Source organism: Magnolia sinica, chromosome 3, assembly GCF_029962835.1.
Source record: "Magnolia sinica isolate HGM2019 chromosome 3, MsV1, whole genome shotgun sequence".
NCBI lineage: Eukaryota > Viridiplantae > Streptophyta > Magnoliopsida > Magnoliales > Magnoliaceae > Magnolia > Magnolia sinica.
Genome location: NC_080575.1, coordinates 4,320,519 through 4,342,165, shown reverse-complemented (window position 1 = coordinate 4,342,165; position 21,647 = coordinate 4,320,519). Strand labels below are relative to the sequence as shown.

The 21,647-nt window shown below is 39.1% G+C and overlaps 1 protein-coding gene across 3 annotated transcripts in view; it reads left to right on the top strand.

Annotated features, from left to right (window-relative positions):
* The window catches only part of LOC131239334 (ADP-ribosylation factor GTPase-activating protein AGD3-like), a 60,606-nt gene that overhangs the window by 26,111 nt on the left and 12,848 nt on the right, over positions 1–21,647 (top strand). The window contains exons 6-15 of one of the 3 annotated variants that reach the window (XM_058236986.1): positions 5,605–5,679; positions 11,219–11,284; positions 11,422–11,469; positions 11,618–11,713; positions 11,811–11,852; positions 19,391–19,606; positions 19,783–19,914; positions 20,071–20,298; positions 20,525–20,611; positions 20,699–21,034. In XM_058236986.1, coding sequence (XP_058092969.1) covers positions 5,605–5,679; positions 11,219–11,284; positions 11,422–11,469; positions 11,618–11,713; positions 11,811–11,852; positions 19,391–19,606; positions 19,783–19,914; positions 20,071–20,298; positions 20,525–20,611; positions 20,699–21,034 — 1,326 coding nt within the window. Of the gene's footprint in view, positions 1–5,604; positions 5,680–11,218; positions 11,285–11,421; positions 11,470–11,617; positions 11,714–11,810; positions 11,853–19,390; positions 19,607–19,782; positions 19,915–20,070; positions 20,299–20,524; positions 20,612–20,695; positions 21,035–21,647 lie in introns of all 3 variants that reach the window. The other 2 variants (XM_058236985.1, XM_058236987.1) reach the window with 2 other exon arrangements.

The following is a 21,647-nucleotide window of genomic DNA, read 5'->3' as shown; positions in this document are numbered from 1 at the left end:
GAAAGAAAAATGTACCCTGGTGAATCTTAATGTGACTAGGAATTTCTAGTATCAGTAGAATACACTGGCATGTGGGAGTTCCGCTACAATTAGCTATAAGTAAAACAATAGTATGCATCCTGTTTGAAATTGATGAGAGAACACACTATTTATCAGGGAGTTGCAATGTTTTCCATTCTTTTTGTTTTTTCTTCAAGAGTTACTATGAGCCTCTTGAGGTTCCAAATTGGCAACTTGATCTCTAATCCATATCACACCTGCTCCAAGGTGGGACATGTGATCTAGTGCTCTGCGTGGACATTTGTACCTGCTCCACCACGGCATCCAATTACTCATCATTAGCTCAAGTTTGGGAAACTTACCTTCTATAATGCCTTAGGTTATGTGTGAAAGAGTATTTTCATGTGGGGGGAAACAACTTCGTGGGTTGCAGAAAAGAGGGGGTGAGGGCATTTGCATTTGCAGGCACCAACTCATAGGAAGTCTCAAGAGCTTCCCTTTGCAGATGAATGATGAATTCGTGGACAACAGAGCTTAATTGTGTTGTATGAATGTGCTGCCCAGGTTAGGGGTGTTAATGGGTACCCAGAGGACCTGACCCGTATTGGAACGAGTTTGGGTTTATTTTTTAGACCCAGTCTTAGAATCAGGGTTGGATCAGGTTCGGGAAATTGACCCGTTTGAAAATTGGGTCAGGTCGGGTCGGGTCAGGTCTTGGGCATCCGTCGGGTGCCCGGCTAACTTCAATCGGGCTGGGTCTCTACTTAGTTATAAGGGTGCTTTTTATTGGGAGGCTTGCTTGTTGGAAATGCCATTATCTTTCATTGGGAAGCTGCTTAACCCTCATTAAGACGACTTTCTCCAATATGCCCATCACTTTGTCTCTTTTTAAAAGCCTGAAGTCAGTGCTACTGAGACTTGAAAGGTTGAGGCACGACTTTCGATGGAAGGGCACTATTGAAGGGAAAAGGTTTCATTTTCTCAAATGGGATGGGTTGTGCAAGTTGATCAAATGAGGGGCGGGAATTAAACCCTTGGGGGACATGAATACAATGTTACTTGGGAAGTGGATTTGGAGATGAGTGGAAGAGGAAAGACTATGGAGTGAGATGGTAGCCGTTAAGTATGGAACTCAGGAGTGCAGGTGATTCATTAAGGGTTCTTCGCTGTATAGGGCCTCGGCTATTGGGAAAGTGGTTGCGGCAACCGAGCACATTGTCCATGGGGGTATGCCTTTTGCCCTTGGGAATGGGCTCCGCATTTGTTTTTGGGTCGATGTCTGGTGTGTCGATCTTGTGCTCCAAGTTCTTTTTTAGAGAATTGCTTGCCTTGCTCCTGGTCGCTTTGTTGTCGTGGTGGAATGTTATTTAGTTATTGGTGGCTTGGTGGTGTGGGCTCCTCCTTGCTGTAGTAACTTATCAGAAGCAGGGATTGGTTAGTTTGCTGGCCTTTTTGACGTCTTGTGGAATTCTTAGTTTGACGACCAAGTGGATGATTTGATTATTTGGGTGATAAATCCATCCGGGAGATTCTCCATAAAGTTGCTCTTTAGTTTGATTTCGGAGCCAAGTCTTTGCCTACCCCTTCATATGTTCCATCATTGGTTCTACGGTGCTCCTCTCCGGTTACAGTTTTTGTGTGGCTGGTGTGTCATAAGAGAATTCTTACTATTGACAATCTGCAGAGAAGGCCCATGATCCTTCCTAATATTTGTTTGTTGTATATGGACAGTGAGGAGTCGATCGACCACCTCTTCATCCACTGTTCCTTCGCCAGAAAGGTGTGGGGTTCCTTTCTTTGTTTTAGATGGATTGGGTGATGCCGTTGTCGGCGGAGGATCTTCTTTGGGCATGGCATGGTGGAGTGGGGAAATACAGAGAAGCTATTTGGAGACTGCTCATTATGGCTTATGGGCTATTTGGGGGGCTAGAAATGGGTGTTGTTTTGGAAATGTTTGGGTGGGGGCTGATGAGCTAATTAAAAAAGTGAAGGATCTAATAGCAGTTGGGTTATCTATGTAAAGGCCACTTCGGTTGCTCTTTTTGTTTGATTTTGTCTGTTTGGTGATGTATTCTTTGCTCATTCGGTGCAACCTTTTCAATAAAGTGGCTGTTATCTCTTTAAAAAAATAGGGTGCTTTTTAGTTTCATGTATTATTTGGTGTGGGCTGTTTTCTATTGAGAACTTTGCTAATCAGTTGAGCATGTACATGGGAGCCCATCTACACTCCATCTGTGTGCCAAATTAGCACACATGTACAAGATCCAACCCATCCATCGGATGGGTTGCACATGCAGATTCATTTGAACAGAATTTAAAACTGTCCACTAATCATGTAAGCTCCACTTTATGAACCAATAGAGATCGCTAATCACATGAACTCCCATCTCACTCTAAAACAGGAAGGAAAATGGTACTATAATTGATACTGGGATTTGATGGTGATGAGAAGCTGGCCCATCTAATCTCTCTGCTTCTTTGAAGTCCGTGCTTCTAAAGATTCCCCATGTGTGGAATTGAATATGTATTGCTATTGATGTCCCACAGCATCATTTCCACCATAAAGAAGTGATGCTTTTCTGAGTTCCACTCAGCTCTAACATACCGGAGCCCATATTTCAGTGATATAGACCATAGTTCTAAAGAGCTGTACTGCATATGGGCTATGACCCAATTTTATTTCAGATTGGATGATCTTGTCCATTGAAACTCCAAGCATTTTTTCAAGTTAAATGTGGCCAGTTGTATTTCTTTTTCTTAACACTACTTTTGGCAGTCAACCAATTGATGGGTTATGATTGTAAATGGACGATTTTTTTTTTTTTTTTTTGGGACACTGTCCACTCATTGTGGGCCCACCTTACAAGCGGTTCGGACCACTGACCCATTAGCCCAACTTGTACAAATTGAAAACCCGAGGGGTTGAGGATCACATAATTTCCCAACTCTATCATTTCCCTAAATGGTAGATGAAGACTCTTTTCGACGAAAATATGTTAATCCTATGCTTGTTTGTTATGGAGTCATCAATGGGATCCTGATGTATCAGAAAGTGAAGTGTCTTGACATGCAAAATGGACCCACGTCTCTGTCATCCAGATGTTATTCTTATGGTTGTGGATGAGGTGTTTCTCAAAAATATCCCAGATGTAACTCTTTGATCAGTGGCTAGAAATAAACGGAAAAAAACACAGCAAGATTCAAAGATTTCATGACTAGCATCTTCCATTTGGTTTTACTTGCTGTAGGCTTTTTCTCAGCATGCTAATTGGATGGCTAGGATCATTTGAAAAATGTAAGTTTGAAGATTTTGCACAATCCAAAACCTGAACCTTAACCGACCCAAACCCTGTCCACCCATACTTGATTTAAAAGACCTAGTGGGTAGCAAAACCTGGCTGGTTCCAGGCCATAATCTCAAATATAAGACCTGGAACTTGGTTGGACCCTAGCTGACAGGACCTGGGAACTGAAGTGGTTGGGTATGGGTACACTTGGACCCAAACCCGAACCATTAAAGGCCCTAACCCAGGTGCCGCTTCTGCTTTAGACTCCTGCTCCTGCTTCCTAGCTTCTTATACTTTCTAGAAAATTTTAAATAGATGCTTCCCTGCTTTCCACCAAAATATGTTGCTGCTTTGCTTCATTTGTAATGTAGCTATATATAACAGAGTAGCAGCATGATGCTCCATTTTTACACATGGAAGTCAGGAGCAAAAATTGCATGCAATTAGTTTTAGAATTGTTAAAACTCTATCATTGAAGGACATGGGAAGGGTTCCAAACAAAAAAAAGGGCACGTAGGTAATTTGGAACTGAAGCAGTCTGTTGGGACACCTACTTTTTATGGGCTAGGCTATGATAATTCACCAGCATTTTTTCAAATGGTGGTGACTCTTCAACAGTACACATGACTTTTTCAAGGCAAGCTAGACTGTCCTAAGTTCCTAACCTCTGAACCCCATCTGCGGATGTGCCATAGCCAATGTTTTAAATATCGACGATATCGGCTGATATATCCCACGATATATCTTGTATACCACCAGTGCGATACGAAACGCGCAGGTAGTGCCGATATATCCCACATGTTTGATCCGGTTTGCATTTTCAATTTTGATCCTTTTTTTTTTTTTTGTTGAAATTTTATTAAATCAGTGTCAAATGGTTATAAATCCGTTGGTTCTTCATGTTTTGCATGAAAAATCATGGAGTTGGAGCTTTGATTTCAATCTCCATTTTAAAAAAAAAAAAACAATTTCAAAATTTTCCTTCAACTAGTTATCAATTGAGACTAATTTCAAAGTATTTAAGAATATTTGATGAAATGTCATCACATACGCTCTAATTTCGAAAATTGAGTGTAGATGGTTTGGTTTGGGGAAAATTAAAAAATTTCTCAATTTCTCCCAAATTGATTGCAATGTTGCACTCTAAACATGAAATCAAGCATGTATGAGGGCTGATTTGCTGATTTGTTAAGTTCTTGTCAATTTTTGAAAAATAAAAATAATTTTTAATTAAATATTAATAAAAAACTATTAAAATATAATTTTTTTTATATCAAATTCCCCTCCAACCCGCTGTCAATTAAGTCTAATTTCATAGTATTTAGGAGTGTTTGATGAAATGATCATTACATACACTCTAGATGTTATGCATTCAATTTGAAAATAGCTGTATTAGTTTAGTCAGACAACACATAGCTTAGGACCCTATACAAAGGAAACCAATTATGCGCACTTCTTTTTTTGAGATGTTATGATTTAAAAGTGTGTATTTAGGTATTTTTTAACAATCTCTGAAGTTTCATTGAAAAATACAACCATTTTCCCAATGTTTCCCAAGAAGTGCAATAAATTACCCTTTAAAAACAATATATCCCATGCGATAACCAATATGTATCTGTATCCCAAGGATGCGAAACGTAATGCGATACTGATATTTCGAACACTAAAGTTTCCGTGGTTGGCGTCCCCCACTCCATTGTTCCGAGTTGTTGCTCACCAAAGATTTGGATCAGGCTGATATTTGGGCTTCACGTTGCGCCCGGGGGGATTGGTTGATGGTTCATGGTTGGATGGCACACAAATACCACAAAGGGCCCCACACAGCTCTAATATATATGAATTTCCCATACAGTTGACCGTTTTGGATAATTACCGCTCCCCCTTGCATGCACGCACACAAAAGCATACCATCCACAATACTCACATATATATGCCTTGTGATTCAAAATAGTAAATTGGCTAAATTTTCTTTTCGATGTTAGTTGAAGGATATTCTCATGTCTTATTTGGAAATTTACAGCGTGTTTTTAGTTATTTCTTTGCTTGCTTTTTAAAAAAATAAAATTAAAAAAATGAATATCTAGAGGATTTATGTACTGTGAACGAGTCATGCACTGGCTTCTGAAGCCTCTCAAGGAGTTTTTGAGTACAATGTTGAAGAGAATGTTCAAACTGGATGTTTTCATTACCTCATGTTATATAGAGGCTTAGATTTTTCTGCTCTGTCCCACATCAAAATATCCTCATATGTTTAGGCTTTCATCGCTCCTAGCTGATCTTCTCATGCATGTAAGCTTATGTGGTAAGGACCTTATAGAATGCTTTGAGGAATCTTTTGTTGTGGCAGGAAGCCCGGAAGCGCTTTGATAAGGCTAGCCTTCTTTATGACCAGGTATACTTTTTGAAGTTTTTCTTCACTTAGCATTTTAATGGCTTGCCATTACAAATATGTCCTTCACCATTTTGTGATGACATATTCTGCAACTCTGTTATGGTTTCCATTGAACTGATCATTGTTGCTACTGTTCTGTTATTATCTGTAACCAGTCCATTGTTGTAGTGTTAATAACATTTTAATTATATTTTCGAATAAATAAATAAAATAAAATAAAATAAATCCATGGTTTTAGGGTCTCCTTGAACTCAGCATTAGTTGGATATTCTGCAGTTACTCTTTGGTTTCATGAGGGGATCCTAAGCCACGATTTACTGTAAACAGATGGATGTGTACTGTGTATGATCCCGTGTTTTGAAAATTAAAATCACATTGTTATGCAGTTGATTCTAATTGAGTTGTAAATTACATGTAAATTGTAAAAATTTTCAGGTTACTTCCAAAATTTTACAAAAAAAGAAGGGAATTTGAGGAAAGCTGAGAGGAAGTATTGATTAAGCATAATTTCCAACTCACGTCAATTATTCAACTAAAAACTATTGACCACTACTATATGCTAGGTGATGAAAGTCGATCAACCCGCGAGGATTGTATTATAGTTTTAACGTGTGATCATCCCATCATCTTAGTCTTTCTCCCAGCAGTTTGGGTCAACTTTCAAAAGGTAGACTGGATAAGTTTTTGCGTTGGCCTTCCTCTCTTACCTGGGCTCTGGAACTGGCCATAATAGGCTCACATAACACTCACATGCCAATATGATCCCACCAATTATTAACCTGAAATCCAATTACGTGCACACCCCAAAGAGGAAGAAAGAGAAGGAGGGTATGGAGGGGTAGTTTGCAGACAATACTGTTGACTACAAAACATGGAATTTCCTTATAACTGGCGATAGACATAGCCCCTTGAGTTGGCAACAAGGCACACATGTACCGCCAACAGAACAGATGTGGAAAGGGCATGCTTAAGCAGTTGGCTGCAAAGACTAGCAGGGAACCACTGATACATAGTTTTAGCAAATGTGTTCATAAATGATAAAATATCTAGATGTACAAACATCAAGATGGTAATGATAGTAAGTCCATATGAACTCCAAGCAGGGTCCATTCTGTTCATCACATGTGCACACCCCATATGGTAATGTTCTTATAGTATCAACTTCAATCACCATTTACTTTTCTCAAATAAAAGGAAAGCACGTAGAAGTAAAAGGAAACATCGAAAACATTTAGATTTGTAAGGACTCACAACAGTAGCTTTTGCCATTTAAACTCCCACAAGATGTCTATTAGGATGTCAATGGGTTGGGCCAGTCTATTGAATCTTCGGGCCTGGCTGATCTCGGATTAGGCTCAGGTCGGAACTTGTAGTATTGTCCGGTTGGATCTAAAAGTTGAGGCTCGGTTTGTGATTGGGCCAAGCTTGGGTCAAGCTAATTGGCATATTTGGGTTGGGTTGGAGTGGGCTTGACATGGGCCATAATGTTAATAATGTATCTCATACTGATACCAGTAGCATACATGTAGAAATTTCTTAATGACCTGAGCTCTGGTTGACCTTTATCCAGCCCAGACCAGCCTGTTGACATCCTATTGAAGCACCAAGGCGAAATAGAACTAGGATGTGGAAATACGAATAAATACTAATTCTAGGTGATCAATTTCACCTTGTACTCTACAATATTTGCAATTGATCCATTAATCAGCAAAGAGTGATTCTAACACCTGTGTCACATGATCCTGATGTCCGGCGGTCTCCTTGTGTCAGCGGGTCAAAAGAGTCGCACTCCTGGGGTGCTGCCTGTCTTTCTAAGATAACAACTACAGCTACATCAATGCCTTGCGATTTTTGCTTTGCTAGTTGCCCTCGGATCAGGACATCCATCGATACCGTCTAGGTCAACTGACTTAACCCACTTGTAAAGTAGGTCCTCCCGCTTCTCCCCCTTTAGATGTGCCTAGTGGCCGATCATTATCAAGTCGAGTGCATCCTTATCTGCGACTCCATCTTCGTTTTCCCGTAGCATGCTTGCAGCTTGATGTTGTAGTGGCAAAACACGAGATTCAGAACCTCTCATGCACAACCTATTCAACTCTTTTGTGTGAAACGTGTTCTGCTCACACGATGATGATGATACTATTTGTGTAAGTATGTAGACTGTTAAGCGCTGCAGGGTCTGGCAGTTGCTCATGCAAAAGGACTACAACTCACCTACAAAATGATTTTGATCATTTGTTGGTTCCATAGAAATGCCATGTGCCTAATAGATAATTAGGAAACAGGAAAACTTGCTACATGATGCTACAAGTTATATGGCATCATCATCGTTCTAGACCTGATTGCAAATTCTTTCCAATATTGGCCCCTCTCATGTTAGAACATTACAATCTATCCAATAAAATTATCATAATTTCTCAAGTATTTATATGCTAGAAAATCACAGAACTTGAGAACAAATGAATACAACAATCTACACCTCATTCAAAAAGTTTGATTTACCTGGACTTTTCAGGAATTCTTCTCATACATGTCATGTACCACCCTCTTTAAGTCATTGTTGTTGCCCAACCTCCTATTGTAGTGGTACTTGGGGTTAAGGTGGTATGCTAAATCCCATTGAATAAATTATTCTCAGTGATTCATTGTAATGAAAATAACATGCAAGAAAGTAGTAAAACAATGACATATGTAGAAAATTAAACCTAATTACTAACTGCAGGAAAAGGTAACTAACCAACCAACATGAAAAGGGTGAGGAAGAGTCCTCTCCCACTGATCAATGATGATTGTGTGCACCCATTTATATGACTTGGGAGCTTTTGCTTTAATTACATCTTTCATGAATTGCATCAATTCATACATAGAACCCATCGATGGATGTCTCATTTTCCACCATCCTCAAGACTATGTAAATGGGCTCTAGAATCCCCAACACATCATGCACGTGATCCAAAAATCTGTCACTCAGGAAAATCCTTGCAACCCTCCTCCCCATAAGAGTATCTCTCTTATCCCATTTACCCCACTCAGCAAAGGAGAATAGGCGCTTGAGTACTTGCTAGTGTTTTTGCATGTCACTTAAAGCGATGAAATTAGTAACAGACCCAGTCACCTCAGGCTGCACACTATATTGTCATTACACCTTTGCGTCTTGGTAATAAGCTATGTATGACTGTAAATGGAGTTTGTGACCACTCTTCCATTGCCAATTGCACTCCTAATAGCTGGCCTCTCCTAACTCCATCATCAAATCTATGCAATAGGCAGCGCACTGGCCTCTCCTCCCACCTTCACAAATGCACTCCCATTTTCCGTGACGATTTGGACAACATTCTTCTTCCCCACCTCCTTCATCACATCTTTAATCTACCCATATATGTAATTTGCTTTCTTAATATCATTTGATGCATCAATGGACTTAAGGAAGATGGTCATCCCCCTTTAGTAGACCATAAAATTTATAAGGCACAACCGAGTCAGCTGTCCATCCGTCACGCATCAGTGAGACCCCATACTTCGCCCATGATGGCCTCAATGTATCAATGTACTGCCTCATCTTTGCCACCTCAACATCTAAGTATGTATCCATAATTTCACATGAGGAGGGAGGCTTCACACCTGATCCCATATGCTGCACCTCAGCAATTATGTTCTTGAAGTATGGGCTCTTGGCACCATGAGAAGGCACGTGGCCATAAATAAACCACCTAGCAATATACTCGTCTATTCTCTTCCTTAAATCTTATATAGAGATCATTTCCTTTAATTGCTTGTGTTCCTGCTGCTTCTGCATAAGCTACTAGATCTGATGGTGGATTCGACATCCTCACATTCTCTGAGCAGCATATACACCAACTGCCCCTGCTGCCACTATCACCCTCGCCCTCCCATTACCACCCTCATCCCCCCTACTACTCGCTTCTACCCCACTACTCCCACCAGCCTCGCGTGTGGAGCTTCCACCACCTCCTTTGGTCCATCTCTCACTGCTCAGCCAAAGACTCTTGAACCTCCCGTATGTGCTCGGGATCATCTTTCTCATTTATTCCTTAGACCTTGTACAGGACGCGCTAGCTCCTCCCTGTACTCTCATCTCATGCTCAGCCAATGCCTGTGTCACCTTCACCTTTTTCTTTAGTACTACATCAACACCCTCACCTTCTTTAGAACAATGGGGTAATCAACAACACTCCGATGTCCACTTGCCAAGTGTTCCTTCAAATGGGCCACCCCACCACCACTTGACACTTCTCTGATACATTTTGACCTGAATCAATTATCAGGAAGTGGGTCCCAGTGCTACCTCCCTTTCCCACTGATTTTTTACCTTCATGGCTGCAATATAGAAACATAAAGTGTCGTTAGAAACAACAATTAACGCCATTTGATTAATTTTTGAAATATTTTTAATTTCAGTTTTTTTTTTTGAATAATAAATATTCTATTAATATTTAATGGACTAGTAACTATATTGTGTTTTTTAAAATAAATTAAAATTAATTTTTAATAATTTGGTTAAAATATATATTTTACTTTCGTGACAAAATGTGGCTAAAAATATCAACAGTGTGCACTCTTAAACTTATACATAGATTAGTCTATAATGATAAATCAATAATTTTCTTTAGTTATTTTTTAGTTATTATTATTATTTTTTCAAAAATTATGGAAACTGTTGCAAATCTGTTGATAGGCTTACAACTCAAGAATGCTGTTTTTTGGACACCATAGTTTTAAATGGGTGAAAATGGAGGATTTGGGGATTTTCCCCAAATTAAAAAATCGGAGCTTAAAACCTGTGATTTTGCATCAAAATTATAAATAATCATGGATTTCAAGCATGTTTTAACGAGTTATGAGCTAGAAATTTAGTAACAAAGAAAAGCACGATTTCTTACTGAATGGGTTTTTTTTTTTTTTTGTCCTTTTCCATGTTTGATCTTGATTTCCCACGCGATACACCGGCGATAATATCATCAATACCCTCTCCGTGGGTATATCATATCAGTCTATACCAATAGTCATATATATATATATGAGCCCAATATTATCAGTATTGGGTGCAATGCCACCACCAAAGGACCAGAGTAGGTAGAAAAGAAGGCATTGGCATAGGGCTGTAGTTTCAGCTTTTATTTATAGTCCACCTTCCTATAGGATTGTAGAAAGCCAACTTGATATCACCCTTCATTAGAGTCCTTTGTCCATAGCTCTTGTTAACGTCTCTACAAGCACAGGTAATGATATGTTTAGCCTAGAAGTTAAAGTCAAAGATATCAGAGAAAATTCTGTTTTTAGTGCTCGAGATTCAGACTACTTGAAATTTGCTCAAAGGATGGCAATGCTAGGTTCTCCTTACACAATAACTGTCCTAGTAGAATCTTGGTTCTAAGTATAAATGTTAAGCTGATTTGAATGGGCTTAGAGAATGCAATTCTACGTTAGTCGTGAATTCCTCTTTCTTCTTGCGTTGCTAGGATTAATCTTTCACGGTAGATCTGTGACAGACTATTGCAATGTCTTTTTTGTGCTACAGGCTCGTGAGAAGTTTCTATCATTGAGGAAAGGTACAAAGTCGGATGTTGCTGCTGTCTTAGAAGAGGTATTGTCCTATTTTCAACTGAGAGGCCTTTTTCTAATCCCGACTCATAGAAAATCTGTCATTTTGTTTTTGGTATTTCATTTGTCAGCTTAATTCCTTAAGATAGAAATATTAATTTAGTTATAGGCATATTTCAGGACCTCCACATTGCAAGGTCTTCATTCGAGCAGGCTCGCTTCAATCTGGTATTTACAACTTTATGCATGCAGAATATTCTATCCATGCTCAACACTGATACTTCCAGCAGAGATGCATTGATATGAGATCCTGGATACTGATGTCTAATGATAGCCAGTGGCTGGTGCCATTAATTGTCATATTCTCTCTTTCCAGGTCACAGTTCTTTCTAATGTTGAGGCCAAGAAGAGGTTTGAGTTTTTGGAAGCTGTTAGTGGGGCAATGGATGCTCACCTTCGTTATTTCAAACAAGTACGCATACGATTTCCTTGTTCACTGTCTTATTGAATGTAGTTTGCTGCTCTTCTTTGGTGCTTCTCTAAAAGCTTTTGACTCGGTTTTCTTGCAGGGATATGAGCTATTGCATCAGATGGAGCCATATGTCCACCAGGTCTGTTTTTGTTTATGTATTGCCATAGAAAATGTCTAGGGTGCTTAATTTAGCAACATGAGTTAGTGCATAGGCTAGATGTGATCTACATTCTTCTGGTCAGTTACAAGACTTTATGGCACAGGTAAAGGGTCTCTTCTCTAGGAATTCGTAGGGACAATTGGGGCATGGATATGGGCTCCAGAAGGATAGTTTTGGCTCCTATCTGTAGGTACCTTCCTGGGCTAGAGGTGCGATCACCTTTACGAGTAGTCTATGGTCATTTGAGGTCATCTGAAAATGATTGGTTTTTGTTGGACTGCAAGATGGTCATTTCTGTTTGATCATTCCCAACACAGGGATGTCATGATAAATATCTGGCTGAAGAAATCATAGATCACCTCTTCATCCATGCCTGCTTTTCCTTTGTCTGGCATCGGAAGAGTGTAGTTCATCTCCGTATCCACTTCCCCTGAGGCGGGCACTCTGTTGTGCTTCTTCCTTGATCTCTGTGATGATTGGTCAATATCAACTTCCATTTCAGTCTCATGGAGGCATGTTCTTGTGGTCCTTTCTCTGAGAGGTCATATTTTGTTATAAGCTACACTTTGTGTGATGACACAGCGATAGTAAGAGAGTAGAGTAATCAATCATATCTTTTAAGGCAAGCCAGAAGATCTGGAAGGTTTGAGAGAATCGATGGTTGATGACATCTGGTGCCTTGATTAACAACAAGGTCCAAGATTTCAAAGAAGAATACTTCAGATGTTGGTCAGTCATCCAGCCTTGATTTTTGTATTGGGAAGTTCTCTCCCTTCCTTTTAGTTTCTGTATATATCTTGTAATTTCCTTTAAAAAGAAAAAGAAAATGAAAAAGGTGTTGATCAGTCATTTTGGCAAATGGTTGCAAAGAGGAAAGAATGATAAAAAAGATGTAAGGTTTGGGCATTGGGATCTTCAAACTCAAGTTTAATGGGGGCTCACTGGTGCCCGGGGTCTAGTGGGTATTGAGAGTATTTTGGGAACTGATTGTGAGGGGTAAGATTGGTGTTTTTGTGTCTTGTCACTTGTAATAAGTAGTTGTATGAGTATGTGTTGTTAGCATTCTTGCAAGGTGGGAGGACTTTTGTCTCAACTACCTGGCTCAATCGACATTGAAGGTGATCACAGCAATATCATTGGGTGGATTTCACCAAATTCTATCAAGATGATGGTCGGTAAAGGAAGAAGAGGAGCAGCTTGCATTTAGGAGGGGCCGCTTTCATAAGGCTTGGGTGTTGGGATCCCTCAACTTCAACTTCTTGGGAGTTCTAGTGGTAACCAGGACCGGCTGGTAACTGAGGCATCATAAGTGACAACCAAGGTCAGGTTCGTGGTGCTTTGCAGGGACCAGTGGCAATTTGGTGTCCCTAAACTCTGATGAGACAGAATTAAGTTTTCTATGGCAGGGTCTTAAAGAACTTGTGCAGATTCAAGCTCCCATGTATGATCAAAGGCGGGGTTTCGAACCCATGGCTCAGTGGTAGATAGAGTGTGTTTCAACATTGAGGTCATGGGTTGGAGCCCATGTTACCTTTCCAATAATTAAAAAATAAAATAAAAAATCAAAGGCTATTCGACCAATGTTCTTAGGTGGGCAAGCTCCTTTGGCCACTATTCTTGACATTTTATTAGATGGATGGATGAAACAAGGGAAAATTAAAGGGAAACCACCTTGGTTGAGTTTTATTATGTGTCTAGGGATGTCACCTTTTTTTTTTTCCAGATGGCTTAACTAAGAAGGGATCCAATCTCCTTGGTCTTGTGATCAGAGACTCCCTTCTTCTCTTATCATCATTTCACTCTCTTTTTTTAATAAATTCTACCCATCCTTAAAAAAAATCCTGCAATAGGATCTCGACTGGTACCTGGGTCTAGAAGGTATTTAGTATTTAGTATTTTTAGGAACCGATTGTGACGGGTAGGATTTGTGTTTTCAGGTCTTGTTGGTTGTGAGTAGTTGATTGAGGCTATGATGTCAGCATTCTTACAGGTGTGAGGACTATAAGTGTGATATGGTATTTTTCCGACTGCTGGAAATTATATATCTGCTGAAAATTGCATTTAGATTGGGAAAGTTCAGTTCTTTGTCTGTTGGAAGTTGTGCGAAATTGCTGGAAATTATTCCTATTTCTGAAATTCTGTTTTGGGTTGCTCAGAGTTGTGTTGGAGTATTGAAAACCTTATTTGCTAGGAATTGTTTGATTTTCTGCAAATTCTTCATAAGGGGCTCTGGAAATCCAAATGGGCCTATCCTACCCTTCTGAGATAGAAGCTGAAACCATTCGGGTACACTTAACACCTTGATCAACTGCATCACTGTTTGAAATATATCCATAAAGAAGCTAACTTAGGTGGATATGGATACCGCTAGAGATGAAGTTTTAGGGCCAGCTCGGTTACTACGGTCTTTTCCTTCTCTGTAATGTTGCAAAGTTGGAGTCTTGTACTTTTCTCAGTGCAAGTCTAAGAAAGTTTTGTTTTCTCATTGAAAATCTAAGAATGGCGAAAAGGAAAAACTTATGTTATATGTAACAAATGGAATATAAATGCAACAGTGCGGATGGAAACAAAGTGATGATTGCTTGCAAAATGAAGGCGAGCAGAACTATGTTACCTTCTTTGCAGTAGATGCAATCTGCAACTCCTAATCCAAGGACTTACATTGAACATTGTTTTCCTAAGGTGTTGAAAACACTTCCAACTAGTGTTCAATGTATCAATGGTATCGGTTGATACTGTTGGTATTGCTCATTAGTGATACAAGGTACAGGGAGAGTTTTAAAATTCTTTTGTATCAGTTGACATATCACAACATGCCAGTTATATAAATCCCTCATGATGCAGGACATAGAAATTAAACATGATATGCAAAATTTCAGGCTTAAGATCATACTAAGTTGGAAACAATCACAAAAACTCCACATCCCATATAAAGTCAAGCATTCAACAGAGGGGATCTATAAAAGTCCAAGCCTACACATGCTAGGGCTGGATCGATTAAAAATTATAGACCAAACAATGATCAAAGGATAGTAGATTCATCCACACATGCATAAGAATATTTCCCCAATCCAAGGGATTCACAGGTTTCAATTCGGGAAACTCTAGGGTTGAAAAAGGGGCATAAAAATAGGGATTTAGGACAATCTAGGGTTAGGGTTAAGGAAATCAGGTGAGAGAGGAGTGAAGGAGAGGAGAGAGAGAACCTGGGGTTAGTTCACACATGCGGATAGCAAGACGGTGCTGATGCATGTGTGCTAATGGCTGCCCGCACGTGTGTGGGGCCCACGAACCCAAAAAGGGTCAGCTTGGGCCTGGTTAGCCAGGGGTGGGCCACACCCACACCAAGTTTGAGGTCGATCGGGTGTACAGTCTGCGCACGGTGCTCCACCGAAGTTTCAACCCCCTTGCAGGGCCTGATTCCGAAATTCCGTTGTAGGGGAAGGATTGCTGTAAAAGGAGGAAGGATTTGCTGATTGGGTGGCCGTAGGGTGGGGGGTTGGATATTGATGGTAGGAGATGGGGGCGATTTGGGATGGGTGTGGCTCGCACCACGATGGTAGCCCTTTGAAGAAGGGAGAGTTTCGCACCCAATTAGGTTTTCACAACTCAGAAAAAAATAGGAAAATGCAGAAATTTTATTCCAATCATCAATGAGGAAAAAAAAAAAGACTACAAGAGGTGCTTATTTATAATAAAATCATATACCCCAAAAGTCACGTCATGTGTGCATTCTATTATTTAGAGACGAAGTAATCACAAATGACAACTAATCAAAGCAATCTAAACCGTCCATGATGTTCCTAATAACAATAATAACCAAAACTCCAAGTACTAGATCGTCTAGAATAGTGAGCCACGATCATGAGAACCTATGGTGGGATTCACATGATGATCGAGTCCACTCCAAGGACCCAAAACGCAGTCCTCTAACTAGGAGGCCCTCCCTGGATGTCGTCATCAATCCAGATCGATGGTGGGGCCCTCGTCCTCCTTGCGTATGTGTGTTGGGGGGGGGGGGGCGCATGATGTCCCCCATCACCTCATATCGACGATAAAGCCAATATGAATCGTTGATTCTAAGCAGAAATGATAAAAAATCGAGGAAACTAAAAAACCCCATTTATCCTAATTTTTTTTGGGGAAATTGTTCATAGGTGCATTGAGACAACTCCACTAGAGTGGAGAAATTGCTATCCACGAGCAGAAATGGGCTGAAATCCATTAGGTGATAAACGTTTGTTTTTTCTCGTTTAAATTTGTTACTTTTCCATATATTATGAATAAGTTGCAAATCCACATCTATGCTCAATTTTTGTCCATAAATATGGATTTGAGACAAGTTTTTTCAAGTTTGAAGGTGGAAAATGGTAGAAATTGAGGAAATATGAAAATATTCTGTTTTCATGTAGTCACATTGTACCTTTGTGGATATGAGTCCAAGGTATATTTTTGTTTCTTTTTTTTTTTTTTTTGTTTTTGGTTGTATTGTTTGTATTTTATTGCTTGTATTGTAGGCAGTGTTTGAAGTATCCACAATGTATCGATAATATCCTCGATATTATCCGTATCTCCAGCACGACAATACTGATAACATTAGTAGCGATACTGATAACACCGCTGGTATTAGAAATTACATGTATCAACGATATATTGCTACGTATCGCCGATGTATCATATTGCCAGACGCCAATATTTTCGACAATGTAAATTCCAGGTATCACTTGTATCGCCAATGTATCACTAATATTTTTTACTATGTAAATTCTAAGTGTCATGTCTTTAAATTTTTTTTCCAAGTGTCGCTTGTATACCCAGTGTATCGGCAATATTTTGATAATATCGCCATTTCATTTTTTTATGGGGCCATGGTTGTATGATGAAATGCATGTTTGTATGTGTGTATATGTATGCATGCATGGAAGAATCATATATGAATGGATGGATGGATGTGTGTTTGTGTGTATGCATGTATGGATGAATGGATGTGTGTCTATGTGTTTGTGTGTATGTGTGTATGCACATGTGCATGGATGGATGGATCATGCATGTGTGTTTGTATGTATGCATGTGCATGCAATGTTTTAAATATTGACGATATCGGCTGATATATCCCACTTGTGCGATACGAAACGCACAGGTAGTGCCGATATATCCCACATGTTTGATCTGGTTAGCATTTTCAATTTCTGATCCTTTTTTTTTTTTGTTGAAATTATGTTAAATTAGTGTCAAATGGTTATCAATCCATTGGTTCTTCATGTTTTGCACGAAAAATCATGGAGTTGGAGCTTTGATTTCAATCTCCAATTATTTTTTTTTTCAAAATTTTCCTTCCAACTAGCTATCAATTGAGACTAATTTCGAAGTATTTAGGAGTATTTGATGAAATGTCATCACATACACTCTAATTTTGAAAATTGAGTGTAGGTGGTTTGGTTTGGGGAAAATTCAAAAATTTCCCAATTTCTCCCAAATTGCTTGCAATGTTGCACTCTAAACATGAAATCAAGCGTGTATGAGGGCTGATCTACTAATTTGTTAAGTTCTTGTCAATTTTTGAAAAATAAAAATAATTTTTAATTAAAAATTAATAAAAAAAAAACAATTCAAATATAAATTTTTTGTCAAATTTCCCTCCTACTAGCTATCAATTAAGTCAAATTTTGAAGTATTTAGGAGTGTTTGATGAAATGATCATTACATGCACTCTAGATGTTATGCATTCAATTTGAAAATATTTGCATTAGTTTAGTCAGACAACACAACTTTGGACCCTATACAAAGGAAACCTATTATGCGCACTTCTTTTTTTGAGATGTTATGATTTAAAAGTGTATTTAGGTAATTTTTTCACAATCTTTGAAGTTTCATTGAAAAATACAACCATTTTCCCAATGTTTCCCCATGTTTCCCAAGAAGTATGATAAATTACCCGATAAAAATGATATATCCCGTGCGATAACCAATATGTATCTGTATCCCAAGGATATGATACCGATATTTCGAACATTGTGTGCATGTATGGATGGATGGATGGATCCACCAATTTTCCCATGTTTCCCTGAGTCAACGATACATGCTTTTAGGCCCCATTAGCAAGAAACTTATTATTTGATTCTTAAGCATGCTAATACGTGCATTTTAGCATCTCCTGAAGTATCATTGGGAAATTCCACCATTTCCTGCATGTTTCTCTAATGTTTCCCCGAGTTAGCGTTACATGCTTTTAAACCCCCATTAAAGAGAAACTTGTTGTGCGTGCATCTTTTTTGCAATTATTTGATTCCTAAATATTCAAATATATGTGTTTTAGCATCTCCTAAAGTTTCATTGAGAAATTCCACCATTTGTGTTTCCCGAATGTATCCCTCACTCAGTGATACATTTCTGGGTGTCAATGATATCGCGCCATGTTTCTGTATCCCCAACTAGCGATATATCGATACCGATACTATGAACACTGATTGTAACTTGTAAAATATTTGAATGATATGAACTCCTTTTGGATATCTTTGCTAACAAAGCATAGTTTGGGCCCTTATCCAATGAAAACCTATTACGCATACTTATTTTTGGTAATGTCTTAAGTGAATAATGTCTCTTTTAAAATATCTTGAAGTTTCACTGAAAAATTCCATTCTTTTCCGAGTGTTTCCCTCAAATTGCCATGCATTCCCTGATACATGTGGTATTTCCCACGTGATATTGATATGTTTCCATATCCCAAAGGTGGAATATGGGTTGTGATATGGATACATAAACAATTGTTTCGAACCATTCCCCCAACCTCCACCTGTAAGTACTAAATCTGCCATCATCACCACATAAACAGCCAATTACCATGGTGCTATCATCATCTATGGGTCTTGTTGCCGCTAACATTGGAATTATTTTGAATGGAGATTACACCATGAATCCTTGGTCATGCAAGAAATAAGTATGCACTCCACACTCTAGGTTTCACGGCTGTTCATGGTTCAAAGATATGGGAGATGCTTTCGTAATGCCTCTAGTGGAGGGAGGAGATGCCCTTGTGCCCCTATCAATATTAGAGGGAGCACGCTTCCCTTCGCTTGCCGAGAAGAGATAGCCCAAGCCAATAAGGGAATAGTCGAATATCCATCCCTACCCTCTCCTCTCCTGCTTCTCTTGAATCTCCTCTAGGATTGCCAATACCCGATTCCCCACCACCCCTTAAAGCCGATGATGAAGGAGCAGGAAGGGAGAAATCCTTTGTGTTGGAATGGGCTTTGAGTATAAAGTTGTTAAGGGATTGTAATTTAAGCTTCTTTCTTTTCTTTTCTTTTCTTTTTTTTTGCTTGGAATTTGCTGCTCCAGCTCGGCCTTTTTTTCAATAAAAATCTTGTTACCCTCAAAAGAAAAAAGTTAGAGACTGCCGTTTCCTGTATGAGAATATCCAGCACTCCGCATGGTTACAAACAGTTTGCTTGTTTAGTTCATCTTACCTTCATAATCGAGAACTATTAAAAGTGAAGACTGTTCTTGTTTTGAAGGTTTTGACTTATGCACAACAAGCAAGAGAAAGGTCCAATCATGAGCAGGCAGCTCTTAGCGAAAGGATGCAAGAGTTCAAAAGGCAGATTGATCGTGAAAGTCGTTGGTCTTCACATGGCTTACATAGTTCTCCTAATGGAGATGGTATACAAGCCATTGGCAGAAGTTCACATAAAATGATTGAGGCAGTTATGCAATCTTCTGCAAAGGGAAAGGTAGCTTCTGATGCAATTTGATTCTCTTGAACAATTAATTAACCTGTCATAACTGATATCTTTTGTGAGAAGAGACAATTGCCTACTTTTTCAGGACATGCTTTCTTTACTCTCGAGTGCTCTTTCAGTTTTCAAATGATTCTGGCTCACTTCAATGTCAATGCATAATACTTTAGGTTCAAACCATTCGACAAGGTTATCTCTCAAAACGTTCCTCAAACTTGAGAGGTGATTGGAAGAGGAGGTTTTTTGTTCTCGATAGCCGAGGAATGTTGTACTACTACCGCAAGCAGTCCAGCAGGCCATCTGTAAGTCGTTCCTAAGTTGGACAAATACTTGAAATGTATGTTGCTTACAGTTCTATTTTTGTTTCGTCTCCCCTTTTCTTTTCCTTATTCTTGTTTTTTTTGGTCCCTCACTTGGCTATTTTATGTTCACCTTTAACACGGCATGTATTATTTTAGGGAGTTGCTAACCAACAATACATTCAACGAGGTCATCACTCTGAACTTGGCTCTGGGCTGCTGAGCCGGTGGCTTTCTTCTCATTATCATGGTGGAGTACATGATGAGAAATCTGTCGCACATCATACAGTGAACCTGCTGACGTCAACAATAAAAGTTGATGCAGACCAGTCAGATTTGCGATTCTGCTTCAGGATCATATCACCAACGAAAAACTACACTTTGCAGGTATACTTTTATCAGTCAGCATGAAACTCAGTAAGATTTTTTTTTTTAAATAATTAAATTGCCACATCTATCATAATTTCATCATACATACCCTATCCAAACAGTCATTCTATTGCGAATTTGGTATGTGGGTTTTGTTTATTTATTTATTTCATTGTTGTGGCTCAATACAGTGGTGTTCATGGTGTTCATTTCTGACTATTCCTTGTGCTGTTTATCAATGCAGGCAGAGAGTGCCATGGATCAAATGGACTGGATTGAGAAGATAACTGGAGTTATTGCTTCACTGCTGAATTCCCAGTCACCTGAACAGGTTATTATGAGAAATGTTAGTGTTGCAGCATGTCCATTCACCTTTTGAAATTCATCTGACAGCTCAGATCCTATTTTATTACAGCTTCTCCCTGCCAGTCCAACAAGCAGTAGTCATGCTCGTGCTGCCAGTAAGAGTAGTTCATTTGGAAGTTCCGATATTGATCAGTCAGCACTTGAAGAATGCACATCAGCGAGGAAATTCATTACCAGACCTCATGAACGTGCGACTAGAAGTTCTCAGCAGCATCGGTTCAGTATAAAGCATGAGAAGCCGATCGATGTGCTGAGAAGAGTCGCTGGAAATGACAGATGTGCTGATTGTGGTGCTCTTGATCCAGATTGGGCATCCTTAAACCTTGGCGTTCTTATTTGCATCGAGTGTTCTGGGGTTCATCGCAATCTTGGTGTACACATATCAAAGGTAAACTGAAGTTAATCTCCAAAGGCCTATTTGGACAATGGCTCTTCAATCAATTCAGTTATGATAGCCCTATTGATGCAGCAAATTGAAATATTTGAACATAAATTGAATAATTAGAAATTACAAACCAACTAAAGGGCTCCAAAATCCTTATATTTTGCCACACGATCGAATGAAGTCCAAAATAATTGACGGTGGTGGCAACTAATTGCTCATAGAAGCTGGAGCAACTAATGCTAGAAATCTCAGAATAAGCTAATATATCCATTCATAATCATCTCCTTGTAGATATGTGGTAGAGAAGTATTTCAGTATCAATATTAATGGATGCAATGCACCCTCGGGATATGGAAACATATCGGGCCTCGCGTGGGAAATATTGGATGTAATGCGTAATGTATCACTGTTTTTGGGAAACATTGGAAATTGGTCGAATTTTTCAATGGCACTTCAAGGGATGTTAACAAAGACATCATTACACAAAGATATCATAGGATCATAAAAAAAACAAGTGTACATAGTTTTCTTTGTATAGGGTCCTAGACCATCATCTAACATAATAAAATATGTAGATCAGTCTCCATTAATTATTTTTTTTTCAAAAAATCTAAAA